At 40.8% G+C, this 17,279-nt stretch overlaps 1 protein-coding gene across 1 annotated transcript in view; it reads left to right on the plus strand.

The window, feature by feature from the left end:
• The first annotated feature begins 377 nt into the window (after positions 1 to 377).
• Positions 378 to 17,279, plus strand: part of si:ch211-127i16.2 (probable flavin-containing monoamine oxidase A) — a 124,134-nt gene continuing 107,232 nt past the window's right edge. Inside the window, exons 1-6 of the mRNA XM_034192710.1 lie at positions 378 to 495; positions 625 to 712; positions 5,610 to 5,790; positions 6,105 to 6,219; positions 10,139 to 10,296; positions 16,072 to 16,161. Of these exons, the coding sequence (XP_034048601.1) occupies positions 378 to 495; positions 625 to 712; positions 5,610 to 5,790; positions 6,105 to 6,219; positions 10,139 to 10,296; positions 16,072 to 16,161 (750 nt within the window). The remainder of the gene's footprint in view (positions 496 to 624; positions 713 to 5,609; positions 5,791 to 6,104; positions 6,220 to 10,138; positions 10,297 to 16,071; positions 16,162 to 17,279) is intronic.

The raw sequence follows: 17,279 nt of genomic DNA on the forward strand, positions 1-17,279 counted from the left end.
AGTGCACCCCCTGCAGGTTCAGTATAGATATCTTGTTTGTGAATAATCATCATAACACGCTATGATCATGTCTCTTTTGAGGTTAAAATAAATTGACAGAACTGTTCTGTACGACCTTGAGGAAAGTCAAGTCACTTCTCAAGAATGAGCACTCAAACTAGTAATATGTCACTACAGAGTCAATATTTTAGTCTGTCCTAGAGGAGTTTTAAGTTTATTTTGTTCTGCCAAACACGTCACACACTCAGTGTGTAGGTCCAAAGTTCACGGTTACGAAACCAGCTCAGGCTTTGCAGACATGCACTAAACTTCTGAGTGATTCCTCAACATTACAGTAACAGCACAAACTAAACGGACATAGTCGGTGGCGCGTAATTATGACTGCAGAAATATGGGACATTGTTATTGTTGGAGCTGGACTTTCTGGACTGAGTGCAGCTCATTTGCTAAGAAAAAGGGACGCCAAGCTGAGAGTCCTGATACTGGAAGGAAAAGGTTTGAGAAATGGTCACATGATTAAAACCAACTTCTAACCCGAGATGGAAAGCCATCTTCCTTTGAACTGGTTTACTTGTCAAAGGTGTGAAAATATGCCGTGCTGGTTTTGTCTTGTGTGTCTGGCAGAGCGTGTTGGAGGTCGCACAGTGACTTGTGAAATACCAGCAGCTAATGGTAGTGATTGCTGGGACTTTGGAGGGCAATGGGTAGGAAGGTAATGTTGAGCAGATTTTTATTATTATTATTATTATTATTATTATTATTATTATTATTCCACCTCAGAGAAATATAAGTCATGCAATGTTAAGTTTAAAATCTCTACAACCAAGATCATAAAGAAAGATATCACTTATCTCACATTCTACTTAAGGAATACTGCTTGCAGGTGTTTTCTAGTTAGGAGCTGGAGGAGAACATTGCTGATGACAGACAACTGTTCTTTGGATTATGATATTGAAAAGGCATAGATTGCTTTTTAATGCAGCAGAGCTGAACAATATGAGAGAAATGCAAAACCTGTGACCGTGTAATGAGGCAAGATCATGACATTTTAACCTTTTTTACTATGCAGTGAGAAAATAAAAATCATAGCCCTCAGTTAATATTTCAAAATCATTCCATTGGTACATTGTCAGGTTTAGGACTATGTTGTAATGCCAGAATCAAAGCTGTTTCTGGAGATATTAAGTTAGGAACAATCTTCACCTAATATGCTCGTAACATGAACTCTAAATCAACGAGCAAAGCATTTGCTCTTGTGGTCACTGTAAATAGTATTCATTCATTCATTTTTATACCTGTTTACTCCAATCAAGGGTCCCAGGGGGGCTGGAGCCTATCCCAACACTCATGGGGCATGAGGCAAGGTACACCCATAAACAGGACACCAGTCTGTCACAGGGCCACATACAGACATGCAAATACATTCACCCTTGCACACACACCTACGATCACCTAACCTGCAAGCCTTTGGATGTGGTAGGAAGCCAGAACAGCCGGAGCACCTGGAGGGAACACAGGAAGAACATGCAAACTCCGCACAGAAAGGACTAGAGGGAACGCAATCCTAATCACTAAGCCACTGTGCCGCCCTGCAGAGTGAGAGAAAATAAGAAAATGAGACAGATATAAGTGTTATTTTTGTGAATAATATTTACAAATGGACCAGTAGAATCATAGTCTGTCCTCTGACCCATGGCAGTTCCGGCACCAGTGCATGCTCCCAGACTTGACAATTAATTAATATAATTATTAACATAAATAAACTTAACAAATTATCTTTTGGTCAGACCTGGTAAGCCCAAAAGGATAGTCTGGGTGAACTGGGAACATCTGGAGGAGCCCACTGTCTGACAGATCTTCAACTCACACCTCTGGAAGAGCTTTTCTAGCATCCCTGTGGAGGTTGGGGGCATTTAATCAGGGGATGTGATGGTCTAGTGGTTCAGTGTTGGGCTTGAGACCAGAGGATACTCAGTTCAAATCCCACCCTGAACAGAAAATCACTAAGGGCCCTGGGGCAAGGTCCTTAATCCCCTAGTTGCTCCCGGTGTGTAGTGAGTACGTTGTATGGCAGCACCCTCACATCAGGGTGAATGTGAGGCATTATTTGAACAGCGCTTTGAGCATCTGCTGCAGATGGAAAAGTGCTATATAAATGCAGTCCATTCACCATTTATTTACCATTGAACCAGAATGGGCAATGTTCAAAGCCTCCCATTGCTGACAGCTGCAGCTTGAAGGTCTTAGGTGCCTGAAGGGGCGGCAACCCTCGAATACCATGGTGGACACTGTTGGTCAGGGAAGCCATCCAACCGAAGAAGGAGTCCTTCCGGGATATGTTATCTCGAAGGACTCCGGAGGCAGTTTGCCAAGGTACCGACAGGCCTGAAGGGCAGCAGCCTCTGCGTGGGGGAGGGTGTGAGAGGAGTTTGGAGCAACCATGGGAGAAGGACTTTCGGTCAGACCAAGGTGCTTCAGGTGGATGGTGAGGCACCTCAGGAGGGGAAAACGGGGAACCATCCAAGCTGTCTATAGTAATGATGGGACTCTGTTGACCTCAACTGAGGATGTAATCCGGAGCTGGAAAGGAACACTTTGAGGAACTCCTGCATCAGACCAGAGTGCCCTCTATAGTAGTGGGCAGCGTGGAAGCTGATGGAGGATTTTCATCAATTTCCCTGGTGGAAGTCACTGAGGTAGTCAAACAACTCTGCAGTGGCAAGGCCCCAGGGGTTGATGAGATCCATTCAGAAATACTGAAGGCTCTGGGTGTGGAGGGACTGTCTTGGATGAGATGACTCTTCAGCACCGCGTTGTGGTCTGGGACCATGCCTAAGGAGTGGCAAACTGGAGTGATGATCCCCATATTTAAAAGGGGGACAAGAGAGTATGTGCCAACCACAGGGGCATTACACTACTCAGACTGTCTGGTAAAGTCTACTCCAGGGTGCTAGAAAGGAGGGTTCAGCCGACAGTGGAACCTCTGAAGGAGAACAATGCAGGCTCCATCCTGGTTTGGAACAACCAACCAAGCTCTTCACTCTCACAAGGATCCTGGAGGGTGCCTGGGGCGTATGCCCATCCAGTCTACATGTGTTCTGTGGACTTGGAGAAGGCATATGATCGGGTACCCCGTGGAGATACTGCGGGAGGTGCTGCGGAGTATGGAGTGAGGGGGTCCCTTCTCAGGGCATCCAATCTCTGTACTCACAAAGTGAGAACTGTGTCGGGTGCTCAGCAGTAAGTCGGACTCATTTTCGGCAGCCTCTGCCAGGCTGCACCTTGTCACCAATGCTGTTTGTGATATCATGGACAAGATATTGAGGTATAGTCAGGGGGAGGAGGGTTTCCAGTTCAGTGTGGTCAGGGTTTCATCACTGCTTTCTGTAAATGATGTGGTCCTGTTGGCTTCATCGGCCGGATGACCTCCAACACCAGGACGGTTCGCAGGCCAAGTGTGAAGTGGCTGGGATGAGGATCAGCACCTCTAAATCTGAGGCCATGGTTCTCAGTAGGAAACGATAGATTGCGTACTACAGGTAGGGAATACGGTCTTGCCCCAAGTGAAGGAGTTCAAGTACCTTAGGGTCTTGATCACGAGTGAGGGGACAATGGAGCGTGAGAGTGGCCGGACAATTGGCACAAAAGGGGTGGTGTTGCATTCGCTCTACTGTACTGTTGTGATGGAAATGGAGCTGAGCCAAAAGGCAAAGCTCTCAGTCTACTGGTCAATCTTCTTTCTACTCTCATCTATGGTCATGAGGGTTGGGTTATGACCGAAAGAACTACATCGCGGGTAAGTGGCCGAAATGGGGCTTAATTAGGAGGGTGGTTGGTGTCTCCCTTAGAGATAGGGTGAGAAGTTTGGCCATCCGTGGAGAGCTCAGCAGTAGAGCCGCTGTTCCTTCATGTTGAAAGGAGTCAGCAGAGGTTGTTTCCTGGCCATCTGGTAAGGATGACTCATGGGCGCTTCCCTAGGGAGGTGTTCCAGGCACGTCCAGCTGGGAGGAGACTCTGGGAAGACACAGGACTGGTGAGAGATTAAATCTCCACCACTGGCCTGGGAACGCCTCGGGATCACCAGTGCAGAGGTGGTCAATGTGGCATGGGAAAGGGAAGTCTGGGGTCCCCTGATAGAGCTGTTGCCCCCGCGACCCGATCACAGATAAGCGGTTCAGATGAGTGAGTGAATGCAGTGACAATTATCTTCAACTTTGAAATTATCCTTAACCTTTGACTTCTTATGCTATCTTTCAATCAAGCCACATTGTTATATAAACAAACAAGTAAAAGTGCAGTACTTCATATTCACCTAAAATACACCCTCCATACCTATGGCACCCTCATACACATTCCTCTTCAGTCTACTGATGTTGGAGCACTTTAACAATGTGTTACCAATAACACCTCAACACGGTAGGCAACACTGATTGCCTTGGCAGCTCTGCCCACTCAGTTGGATGAGTTACAGACAAGAAAAATAATAATCTTGAATGGCTTGACAAAATTCAATTCCACTTTATTTCTTGCTGTGTGTGTAGAAATTAACATCACTCCTAAACTTTAGTACACGTGACTCTGTGGGATAGGAGTTGGAGTTGGAATGCCAATATATAGACCAGATTTGAATCCCAGGCCACTGTTTCATACTTCCTGTGTGTTTCCTTGGACAAGTCACCTCACCTATATTGTCCCAGTCCACCCAGCTGTAAATGGTACGAGCCTTGACTGATGGACTAATCTGTGACAGATTGGCATCATGTTTAGGGGGAGTCATAAACCCACTTCATACTACAGTACCTGGGGAAGAAGCACCAACCCAAATAGGTATAGGACTTCCGCTACTTCAAGACTAACAATTGATAGAGTTTTGTCATTGGAAGAGTTTGTCAAACTATGTTGAAAATAGAATGTCACATTTCGGTTTTCGAGCTCTTCACAACACAGATGGTAAAGAAGTAAACAAGTGCTCATGAAACTAACACTCAGAAGGTGCTTCAGGTGGATCCCTCTGATGCTGGTCAACAAGCAATTCAAAGAAGAAACTGAAAAGCAGTTTTAAAAGTGGGAAACATATCTCAAGTGCGAGAGGAATCAAGTTCTTGTTACAGATCACTTGACATAGCCCAGGAGAATCACAGTTATTCATGATTCTGAATCACACTCACTCATCTTCAACTGCTTACTCCACTTAAGGGTCATGGAGGGAGCTGGAGCCTATCCTAGCAATCATAGGGTGTGAGGCGGGGTACACCCTAGACGGGACAACAGTCTGTCGTAGGGCTACATATAGAGAGACAAACACATTCACACCTGCAAGCACAACTACGGACAAATAACGATTCCAATTCACCTCACCTGCATGTCTTTTGGATGTAGGAAGAAGCTGGAGTACCCGGAGGGAACCCATGGAAGCACGGAGAGAACATGCAAACTCCAAGCAGAAAGGCCACAAGTGGGAATCGATCCCATGACCTTCTTGCTGCATGGCAACAGTGCTTACCACTAAGCCACCATGCTGCCAGTTCTGAATCAGCCGAAGGAAAATATCCTTAAATCTGACTATAAATGTGAACCTTTTTTAATGGTCTATTTTCATTCCATTTCAGCACCCAAACACACATCATGGAGCTCATAAAGGAACTGGGCTTAGAAACCTACCCACAGTTCACCTCAGGAAAGACAGTGCATCACATGGGTGGCCCTGATGATAAAATTCGCACATGCCAAACAACTATCCCTACTGAATCCCCGGTTGTGCTAATGGATGTCACCCAGTTGCTGTGGAAGGTGAGGAAAAAATATTTTGACAGAAACTGTCTGTAAAACAGACTTACATTTTAGCCCTGCAGTGCTTACAGTCCCATAATAATGACCTCAACTCTCAGCGGCTGAAGATCTTTCTTTCAAAACTGATTTTTTATATTGATTGAAAACACTGCATTTACAGTGATAAACAGCAGTATAGACAAGAGTTTAAAAAATATGTTGTGTTTCTTAAGAGGTCAGTTCCTTCACTGTTTTACGTATTTGTCCAACATAGCCAAGAACACTTGTAGTTCACAGCGGTGACCCTGTGTTTATGTTTTGTGTTTTATACACAGATAGACAAACTGTCTTCTACAGTTTGTCTGCAGGATCCTTCAAGGACTCTCCACGCTGCAGAGTTGGACAGTATAACCCTGCACACCTTCATTGAAAAACACACCTGGACAAAAGGTTGGGGTTCAGCACAGGTTTCATCTGTATGAGCACTATGGAACCAGGATGGAAAGGTTTCTTTAAACCCCATTCGCTATGAGGTGGGACAAAACACCCTGTACTCACTGACAGGGTGACATCTACACCAGAATACTGACGTACTCTGATGTAGGTGTTGATGTGCTGGAGTCTAAAGGCTGTGAGATTAGTTTGGCAGCTGAGGGTGGCCTACCAGGTTAATTCTACCAGTGGCTTTTGCTCTTCTCAGAGATTAAGCCATGCAAGTTTAAATACCGTACTTTCCGGAGAACAAGTTGCACCGGAGTACAAATCAAAGAACGCCTCTTGAAGTGAAAAACCCATATATACAACCCCAATTCCAATGAAGTTGCGACGTTGTGTAAAATGTAAATATGAAACAGAATACAATGATTTTCAAATTCTCTACGACTTATATTCAATTGAATACACCATAAAGACAAGATATTTAATGTTCAAACTGATAAACTTTATTGTTTTTGTGCAAATATTTGCTTATTTTGAAATGGATGCCTGCAACACGTTTCAAAAAAGCTGGGACAGTGGTATGTTTACCACTGTGTAACATCACCTTTCCTTCTAACAACACTCAATAAGTATTTGGGAACTGAGGACACTAATTGTTGAAGCTTTGTGGGTGGAATTCTTTCCTATTCCTGCTTGATGTACAACTTCAGTTGTTCAACACTCAGGGGTCTCTGTTGTATTTTGCGCTTCATAATGCACCACACATTTTCAATGGGTGACAAGTCTGGACTGCAGGCAGGCCAGTCTAGTACTCACAATCTTTTACTACGAAGGCATGTGCTTGCAACATGTGCAGAATGTGGCTTGGCATTGTCTTGCTGAAATAAGCAGGGACGTCCCTGAAAAAGACGTTGCTTGGATGGCAGCATGTGTTGCTCCAAAACCTGGATGTACCTTTCAGCATTGATGGTGCCATCACAGATGTGTAAGTTGTCCATGCCATGGGCACTAACACACCCCCATACCATCACAGATGCTGGCTTTGAAACTTTGCGCTGGTAACGATCTGGATGGTCTTTTCTTCTTTGTTCAGAGGACATGATGTCCATTATTTCCCAAAAACAATCTGAAATGTGGATTCATCAGACCACAGCACACTTTTCCACTTTGCATCTGTCCCTTTCAAATGAGCTCGGCCCAGAGAAGACGGCGGTGTTTCTAGATGTTGCTAATGTATGGCTTTCGCTTTGCATGGTAGAGTTTTAACTTGCACTTGTAGATGTAGTGATGAACTGTGTTTTTCACGCACTTGTTCACAAAGTGGTGATCCTTGCCCCATCTTTGCTTGTGAATGGCTGAGCCTTTTGGGGATGCTCCTTTTATACCCAATCATGACACTCACCTGTTTCCAATTAACCTGTTCACCTGTGAAATGTTCCAAACAGGTGTTCTTTGAGCATTCATCAGTTTTCTTAGTCTTTTCTTGCCCCGTCCCAACTTTTTTGAAACATGCTGCAGGCATCCATTTCAAAATGAGAAAATATTTGCACAAAAACAAAAAGTCTATCAGTTTGAACATTAAATATCTTGTCGTTGTGGTGTATCAATTGAATACAGGTTGAAGAGGATTTGCAAATCATTGTATTTGTTTTTATTTACAGTAGTGTTCAGAATAATAGTAGTGCTATGTGACTAAAAAGATTAATCCAGGTTTTGAGTATATTTCTTATGTTACATGGGAAAAGGGGGTGTCACAATAATAGCAGCATCTGCTGTTGACGCTACAAACTCAAAACTATTATGTTCAAACTGCTTTTTAGCAATCCTGTGAATCACTAAACTAGTATTTAGTTGTATAACCACAGTTTTTCATGATTTCTTCACAACTGCGAGGCATTCATTTTGTTGGTTTGGAAACAAGATTTTGCTCGTTTACTAGTGTGCTTGGGGTCATTGTCTTGTTGAAACACCCATTTCAAGGGCATATCCTCTTCAGCATAAGGCAACATGACTTCTTCAAGTATTTTGACATATCCAAACTGATCCATGATACCTGGTATGCGATATATAGGCCCAACACCATAGTAGAAGAAACATACCCATATCATGATGCTTGCACCACCATGCTTCACTGTCTTCACTGTGAATGTGGCTTAAATTCAGACGTTTGGGGGTTGTCTCACAAACTGTCTGCGCCCTTGGACCCAAAACGAACAATTTTACTATCATCAGTCCACAAAATATTCCTCCATTTCTCTTTAGGCCAGCTTGATGTGTTCTTGGCACACTGTAACCTCTTCTGCACGTCTTTTATTAACGAGGACTTTTGCCGGGGATTCTTGCAAATAAATAGCTTCACACAGGCGTCTTCTAACTGTCACAGCACTTACAGGTAACTCCAGACTGTCTCTGTTCATCCTGGAGCTGATCAATGGGTGAGCCTTTTGCCATTCTGGTTATTTTCTATCCATTTTGATGGTTTTTGTTTCTGTTTTCTTCCATGTGTCTCTGTTTTTTTGTCCATTTTTAAAGCACTGGAGTTCATTGTAGATGAAACAGCCTATAATTTTTTTGCACCTGCGTATAAGTCTTTCCCCTCTCCAATCAACTTTTTAATCAAACTACGCTGTTCTTCTGAACAATGTCTGAATGTCCCATTTTCCTCAGGCTTTCAAAGAGAAAAGCTATGTTCAACAAGTGCTGGCTTCATCCTTAAATAGGGGACACCTGATTCACACCTGTTTGGTTCCACAAAATTGAAGAACTCACTGATGAATGCCACACTACTATTATTGTGAACACCCCCTTTTCTACTTTTTTTTTTACTAATAGCCCAATTTCATAGCCTTAAGAGTGTGCATATCATGAATGCTTGGTCTTGTTGGATTTGTGAGAATCTACTGAATCTACTGGTACCTGTTTCCTGTGTAACAATAAGAATATACTCAACACCTGGATTAATCTTTTTAGTCACACAGCACTACTATTATTCTGAACACTACTGTACATTTCACATAATGTCCCAACTTAATTGGAATTGGGCTTGTAAGTCACACCTTTTTTTCTGTATTAACAGCTCTTTAATTTGGGATTTTTGCACATTACTGTAGTGGGTTTTGTACTATTGCTATTTATTCTTTTATGATTATTTTGTTTACTGCTTTGATTCCTGGAAAAGCCCTATATAAATATTCATAATTATTATTAATAATAACAAATGGTTGTTTTTTTTTTTTTTTTTTTTGGTATATAAATTGCACTGGAGTATAAGTCACAGCACCTCCCAGACTAATAAAAAAAAAAAAAAGAAGTGTGACATACTCCCGAAAATATGGTACATATGGCCAGTAAAGTGAAATCACCACTTACTTGGATAATTGTGGCCATTCATTATTTCTTTCATTCATTCATTCATTCTCAAAACCTTTCTGAGCATTTCATAAAGGTGTCACTTCAAAAATGACAATAGATGAATTTGCTTTTAAAAATATTCAAACATTGTTTCAAGCTATTTTAAAGCAGATTTCAAATCCTGTAACTGCACTAAAACAAGAGTATTCCATCTTAATCTGGCTATAATGTGGAAAAATTAGGAACAATTTAGTTTAAATGTTGGAAACTAAAGACAAACAGGTTTTACAGTAAGTGATTTAAAACTGCAAACTGATTTGAACTAGTTGAGTGCTGACAAAACAACCTACCTGTGATCTTTGTGCTTTGACGGCACATTGGGAATTAGAGTTTTACAATCCCAAAACAAAGAAAAATGCATATTATTACTGCATTATTACTTAGTTATTTAATTTCAATTTATTTCATTTATATAGTGCAAAATCACGGCGCTTCACACAAGTAAAGTCTAACCTTACCAACCCCCAGAGCAAGCACACAGGGGACAGTGGTTCATTCATACGTTTTTTTCCATTAACAGAAGCAAAAGGGGATGTGGGAGTGCTCAGTCGGACTTTATTTGGCATGGAGCCGTCCCAGATGTCACTTCTGTTCTTCCTCTGGTATGCAGCAGCAGCTGGAGGTGTCATGCCTCTGATGGCCACCAACACAGGTTCTGCACAAGAGTTCAAGATCAAGGTACCCAAACTAATGCCTTCATCCTTATTAGTTCACACTTTATACCTCACCAAGGAACTTAATTCTTTGCCAATGTCTTGGTTTATTTGCAAGACCCCAATGGATCTATGTATTCTAGTGATTAGCTTTAACTGTGCTGAAACTCGTGATTACATGGGACAGCACATGTGAAGATCAATAGACAGGTCAAATGTTCATGATCATATCACTGTCTATTCTTAGTGATTAGAAATCATCTGCCATTTCGCTTTAGGTCAAAGAGTTAGAAAGGAGTATGTAGAGTACAGATCTAATGTGCAGGAGTTTGTATCTGACCTAAACTCAAAGAATCCTCTTAATGTTTTTTATTACCGCCACTAACCAGTCATGCTTTCACCTGTATGAGTCTGGATCCTTCATTATTGTAAACACTCGTGCACCAATTCTAAACACACGGCAGAATGTTAAATGTTTTCATATAAGTAGTGTGAACTAGGGGTTGACCTATTATTTACACACACACACACACACACACACACACACACACACACACCACACACACACATATATATATATATATATATATATATATATATATATATATAAAATCAGTTATCAAGTTGTTCACCAATGAATATGGCTTTATACACCCTGAAGAAAACCATACACCCTGAGGCCGAACAACTTTTTTACAAATTTTATCATATACCTAGAAATGAAAAATGTTGTATGGTTTTCTGAAGGGTGTAAAAAGCCATATTCACTGGTAAAACAACTTGATAACAATTTTATCATATACCTATAAATGATAAATGTTGTATGGTTTTCTGAAGGGTGTAAAAAGCCATATTCATTGGTGAACAACTTGATAACGATTTTATCATATACAGTGGTCCCTCATTTATTGCAGGAGTTACGTTCTAAAAATAACCCGCGATAGGCGAAACCGCGAAGTAGTCAGCATTATTTTTTACAATTATTATAGATGTTTTAAGGCTGTAAAACCCCTCACTACACACTTTGTACATTTTTTTTCAAACAGGCATTAACATTTTCTCACTTTTGTCTCCTGTGTAAACACTCAAAGTTCAAACCTTAGTAGAAAAAAAATAGAACATTTTCCTATAAATAATTATGATGGCTTTTAGAACTAATGAATTTAATTTTAACGATCAACCTACGAGGTTGGACACGTAAGAAATTATTAATAGTGACTCACCATTCACAGTTCCTGCGAAATGCTGTGCCTCTTCGTCGTGGCGCCGCTCCGCTGTCCGGATTGGCTGATTACTTGGGTGGTATGACAAATATTACCTGTCCGCGAAAAGGCTGCATCGCTATTTATTCTTTAGTGTTTTATCCAATCATATTGGCGTATCATTTACAGGTATATGATATATATATATATATATATATATATATATGATATATATATATATATATACACATACACAGGGTGGGCCAATAAAATGTTACCACTTTTTGAGCGTACACAAGTTTTTGAAATGATAACTTATTTGAACATTTTATTTACAGAAGCATCAAATTAAAATTTGATACCAAAGGTTTCCCACTTTGTCTCTTGTTTTCCGCACAGTTCAATAATTGATGACATGTTTAATCCACGCTCCTCTTCTTTGGATTACAGCTGCAACACGCACATTGAAGTTTGTGATGACATTGCCACACATCTCAAGAGGGATTCTTCGAATTTCCTGACAGATGTTGGTCTTCAGGGCCTCAATGGTCTGTGGGTTGTTGTAGTACACTCTCTAATTCAGGGGTGCTCAAGTTCGGTCCTCGAGATCTACCTTCCTGACACTCTTAGTTGTCTCCCTGTTCCAACACAACTGAATTCAGTGAAAGACTCGTTAGCAGGCTTTTAATGAGCCTTTCATTGGATTCAGGTGTGTTGAAGCAGGGAGACAACTAAGAGTGTCAGGAAGGTAGATCTCAAGGACCGAACTTGAGCACCCCTGCTCTAATTGTACTAATTAAAATAGTGGTAACATTTTAGTGGCCCACGCTGTGTGTGTGTGTGTGTGTGTGTATGTGTATATATATATATATATATATATATATATATATATATATATATATATATATATATATATATATATATATATATATATATATATATATGTGTGTGTGTGTGTGTGTGTGTGTGTGTGTGTATGTGTGTGCGTATTCTAAGAATTTTTATAATGTCACAAAATATATAAGCCAATGTACTGAAGAACAGGTGATTTTTTTTTGTTTTGTTTTTTGTTTGTTTGTTTTTTATTCTAAAGTTGCAAGGGGAAAAACGATGGGTCTGGAATTAAAAGTCAGTTTTTTTATATTGTAAGATCATGCTTTTGGTCCTTGGAAGAAGTACTGTATGTATTCTGATAGTATCATGTGTTATCAATTAGCATTTATGTTAAAAGCTGATCTCAAAATCCGGGGGGGGGGGTGCTTGGAGGTGGCTTACACTGTGTTCCTTTACCTCTGTTATTTTATTTTTAATACAGCTCCTTAACCTTCTCTCCGGGTATGAAGTGCAATGAATGACACAAAAGAACAGTCACGACTCAAAACAACATATAGTCCTTCAAGAAAGTAGCAAGAAGGAGTCTGCGGGTTTAAATTCAGAAGTTAGAATATATAAGATATGACATAGCAAAGCAGCATGTCTTGGCTAAGTGGATTTCTATGCTATTTTTTTCAAATGGGAGCAGGATCACAAAATACTATACAGTGACGCCAGCAGCTGACACGAGGGCAAATTAGAGGGTTAGAGAGCTCAACCTGCTGCTGACTATAGAGCATAATGTCAATTGCAAAGATCATAGACCATGGAGACTCCTGTCAGACTTGATGGTCAATTTGTCTGTCATCAGTGGAAGGAAGAAAGCCTTGATGTAATTTCACCTCCACCGCCATTCCAAATGCATATCTCACCAATGTCACATCCTGCACCACACTCACATACGTCTCTGCTACATTATTCCACAACTTCTCTCTGCATCCTGTCATAAGCTTTCTCTACAGTGCATCTGGAAAGTATTCACAGCGCTTCACTTGTTCCACATTTTATGTTACAGCCTTATTCCAAAATGGTATAAATTAAAAACTCTACTCACAACATCCCAGAATGACTACATGGAAAAACTTTTTTGTTTGTTTGTTTTTGCAAACTTATTAAAAATAAAAACTAAGAATTCACATGTGTATATTCACAGCCTTTGCTCAATGCATTCACAGAGTTGTCCTGAAGCACTCCTTTGATATCTTGGCTGTGTGTTTGGGGTCATTGTCCTGCTGATAGATGAACCGTCGACCCAGTCTGAGGTCAAGAGCGCTCTGGAACAGGTTTTCATCTAGGATGTCTCTGTACATTGCTGCATTCATCTTTAACTCAATCCTGACTAGTCTCCCAGTTTCTGCCAATGAAAAACATCCTCCACAGCATGATGCTACCACCACCATGCTTCACTGTAGGGATGGTGCCTGGTTTCCTCCAAACATGACACCTGGCATTCACATCAAAGAGTTCAATCTTTGTATCATCAGACCAGAGAATTTTGTTTGTTATCTCCTGAGAGTCCTTCAGGTGTCTTTTGGCAAACAGGCAGGCTGCCATGTGCCTTTTACTAAGGTGTAGCTTCCGTCTGGCCACTCTACCATACAGGCCTGAATGGAGTATTGCTGCAGAGATGGTTGCCCTTCAGGGGCGTTCTCCATTCTCCACAGAGGAATGCTGGAGCTCTGACAGAGTGACCATTGGGTTTTTGGTCACTTCACTGATGAAGGGCCTTCTCCCCAATTGCTCAGTTTAGATGGGCAGCCAGCTCTAGGAAGAGTCGTGGTGGTGGAAACAGGATGCACCTGAGCTTCAATTTTGAGTTTCATGGCAAAGGCTCTGAATACTTATGTATACGTGATTTCTTAGTGTTTTTTCTAAATAAATTTGTAAAAAAAACAAACAAAAAAAACCTTTTTTCACGTTCTCATTATGGGATATTGTGTGTAGAATTTTCAGGGAAAAAAATGAATGGAAAAACTGAAGTCAAATCAAATCAATTTTATTTATATAGCGCCAAATCACAACAAACAGTTACCCCAAGGCGCTTTATATTGTAAGGCAATGCCATACAATAATTATGGAAAAACCCCAACGGTCAAAACGACCCCCTGTGAGCAAGCACTTGGCGACAGTGGGAAGGAAAAACTCCCTTTTAACAGGAAGAAACCTCCAGCAGAACCAGGCTCAGGGAGGGGCAGTCTTCTGCTGGGACTGGTTGGGGCTGAGGGAGAGAACCAGGAAAAAGACATGCTGTGGAGGGGAGCAGAGATCAATCACTAATGATTAAATGCAGAGTGATGCATACAGAGCAAAAAGAGAAAGAAACACTCAGTGCATCATGGGAACCCTTCAGCAGTCTAAGTCTATAGCAGCGTAACTAAGGGATGGTTCAGGGTCACCTGATCCAGCCCTAACTATAAGATTTAGCAAAAAAAGGAAAGTTTTAAGCCTAATCTTAAAAGTAGAGAGGGTGTCTGTCTCCCTGATTCGAATTGGGAGCTGGTTCCAGAGGAGAGGAGCCTGAAAGCTGAAGGCTCTGCTTCCCATTCTACTCTTACAAACCCTAGGAACTACAAGTAAGCCTGCAGTCTGAGAGCAAAGCGCTCTATTGGGGTGATATGGTACTATGAGGTCCCTAAGATAAGATGGGACCTGATTATTCAAAACCTTATAAGTAAGAAGAAGAATTTTAAATTCTATTCTAGAATTAACAGGAAGCCAATGAAGAGAGGCCAATATGGGTGAGATATGCTCTCTCCTTCTAGTCCCTGTCAGTACTCTAGCTGCAGCATTTTGAATTAACTGAAGGCTTTTCAGGGAACTTTTAGGACAACCTGATAATAATGAATTACAATAGTCCAGCCTAGAGGAAATAAATGCATGAATTAGTTTTTCAGCATCACTCTGAGACAAGACCTTTCTAATTTTAGAGATGTTGCACAAATGCAAAAAAGCAGTACTACATATTTGATTAATATGCGCATTGAATGACATATCCTGATCAAAGATGACTCCAAGATTTCTCACAGTATTACTAGAGGTCAGGGTAATGCCATCCAGAGTAAGGATCTGGTTAGACATCATGTTTCTAAGATTTGTGGGGCCAAGTATAATAACTTCAGTTTTATCTGAGTTTAAAAGGAGGAAATTAGAGGTCATCCATGTCTTTATGTCTGTAAGACAATCCTGCAGTTTAGCTAATTGGTGTGTGTCCTCTGGCTTCATGGGTAGATAAAGCTGGGTATCATTTGCGTAACAATGACAATTTAAGCAATTCTGTCTAATAATACTGCCTAAGGGAAGCATGTATAAAGTGAAGTGTGCTGAATACTTTGGGGATGCACTGAATATCCACAAACACAAAAGGCAACTCAAATAAATGCACAGAATAGTCCAATTTGTGCTCTTTACAATATGGTGCAAGTTTTTTGTCAGATTTAGCATTGACTGGGTTGTACACCCTCCATGTGGCTCAGTTACTAAAAAAACAAACAAACAAAAAGGCACCTAAAGTTTTGTATTGAAATAATTGTTTTTGCTTATTTTTAATGGTTTATTTGAAAATTTTCTACATGATTAATCAACGTTGTGGGTAATTGGTATCATAAGGGGACATTCTTTGGTTGATTTGGATGAGGTTCAACAACCCTGTTCCTCCAAGGAGATATGGCAACCAGTGTGTTGTAACCCATCATGTCACCCCAAGTGTAATATGTGTTTCTCCACAGGGAGGCACCCAACAGCTTTCAGAGCTTCTGGCAGAACATATAGGGTGGGAGAATGTCCGGCTGGGTTCTGCTGTGACGGCCATATGGCAGGTAGGTAGAGTACAGAACAGCTCACTCTGGGATTGATGAGGCGCAACTTGAAGATAACAGCTTCCCCAGTGAGAAAACAGGACGTCTACTGTGCAGGAACGATCTGTTCTGCCTGACTGTGTCCCTGATCCATGGCTGAGACAGCAAGAAAGCTTCCAGCGCTCAAGTGCTCCTCAGAAATGTGTTTATTTTTGCTGGTCACATCTCCATTTATAAAGTAGAGTGACTGATTGGAGGTAAATACTATTTTAGAGTGAGATAGCAAACAATAAGGGTTCTTGAGTGATAGAATGCTGAAGTGGCAACACAAGCCCACCCAGTAGGAGATTTCGGGTCCATATGACAGTGTTTTACTGAATCTATGCATCTTAGCCCTGGATATGGCCAGCCTTTTCAATAGTAAGATAAATATTGCTAGAAAATATAGCTAAAGCTGTAATTTAAAATAGAATCAACATACATAGATTAAGTCAACACACACACTGGCACAAATATGGTCAAGAGAACTAATATATTTTCAAGTATCGTTCAAGTTCTGTTCATTTTAATAAAACAAGTTTCATTTCAAACTATATTATGTCAGACCATCTTGGTGACATGTGGACCCATTACAAAAAGTACACAAATTTTATGGGAAATCATTGTTCATGCTGCACTCAAAAACTTGATGCATTGGATGAACTCAATTCAATTATGAGCACAATTTCCATCTAATAAATATATGTAGCCCCAACTCAAATAAAGTACATCCATGCAAGATAATTTAATTAAATTTTGTTGGGACAACATATATTTATTATATGGAAATCCTGCACATAATTGAATTGAGGTCATCCAAAGAATTTAACTGAGTTCATCCAAAGAGCGATTTGTTGAGTCCGTGTTTGTCCGGGGTGGGCATATAGGTTGATACATCTGCATATCAGGTTTTAGAGTCATCAAAAAACAAAATGTATTGGTCTTAAAAATCATATCAGTCAGGGTTCTAGCTACAATGGGCGGTGCCGGGCAGTACCAATTCCATCATATATATAGTTTTGCAATTTGAAACCAATAATTGAAGTTATAAGAAATATATTTCTCATTTTCTTCATAGCAAATGGCAAACAGCAGAGATC

Source organism: Thalassophryne amazonica, chromosome 17 (assembly GCF_902500255.1).
Source record: "Thalassophryne amazonica chromosome 17, fThaAma1.1, whole genome shotgun sequence".
Classification (NCBI taxonomy): Eukaryota; Metazoa; Chordata; class Actinopteri; order Batrachoidiformes; family Batrachoididae; genus Thalassophryne; species Thalassophryne amazonica.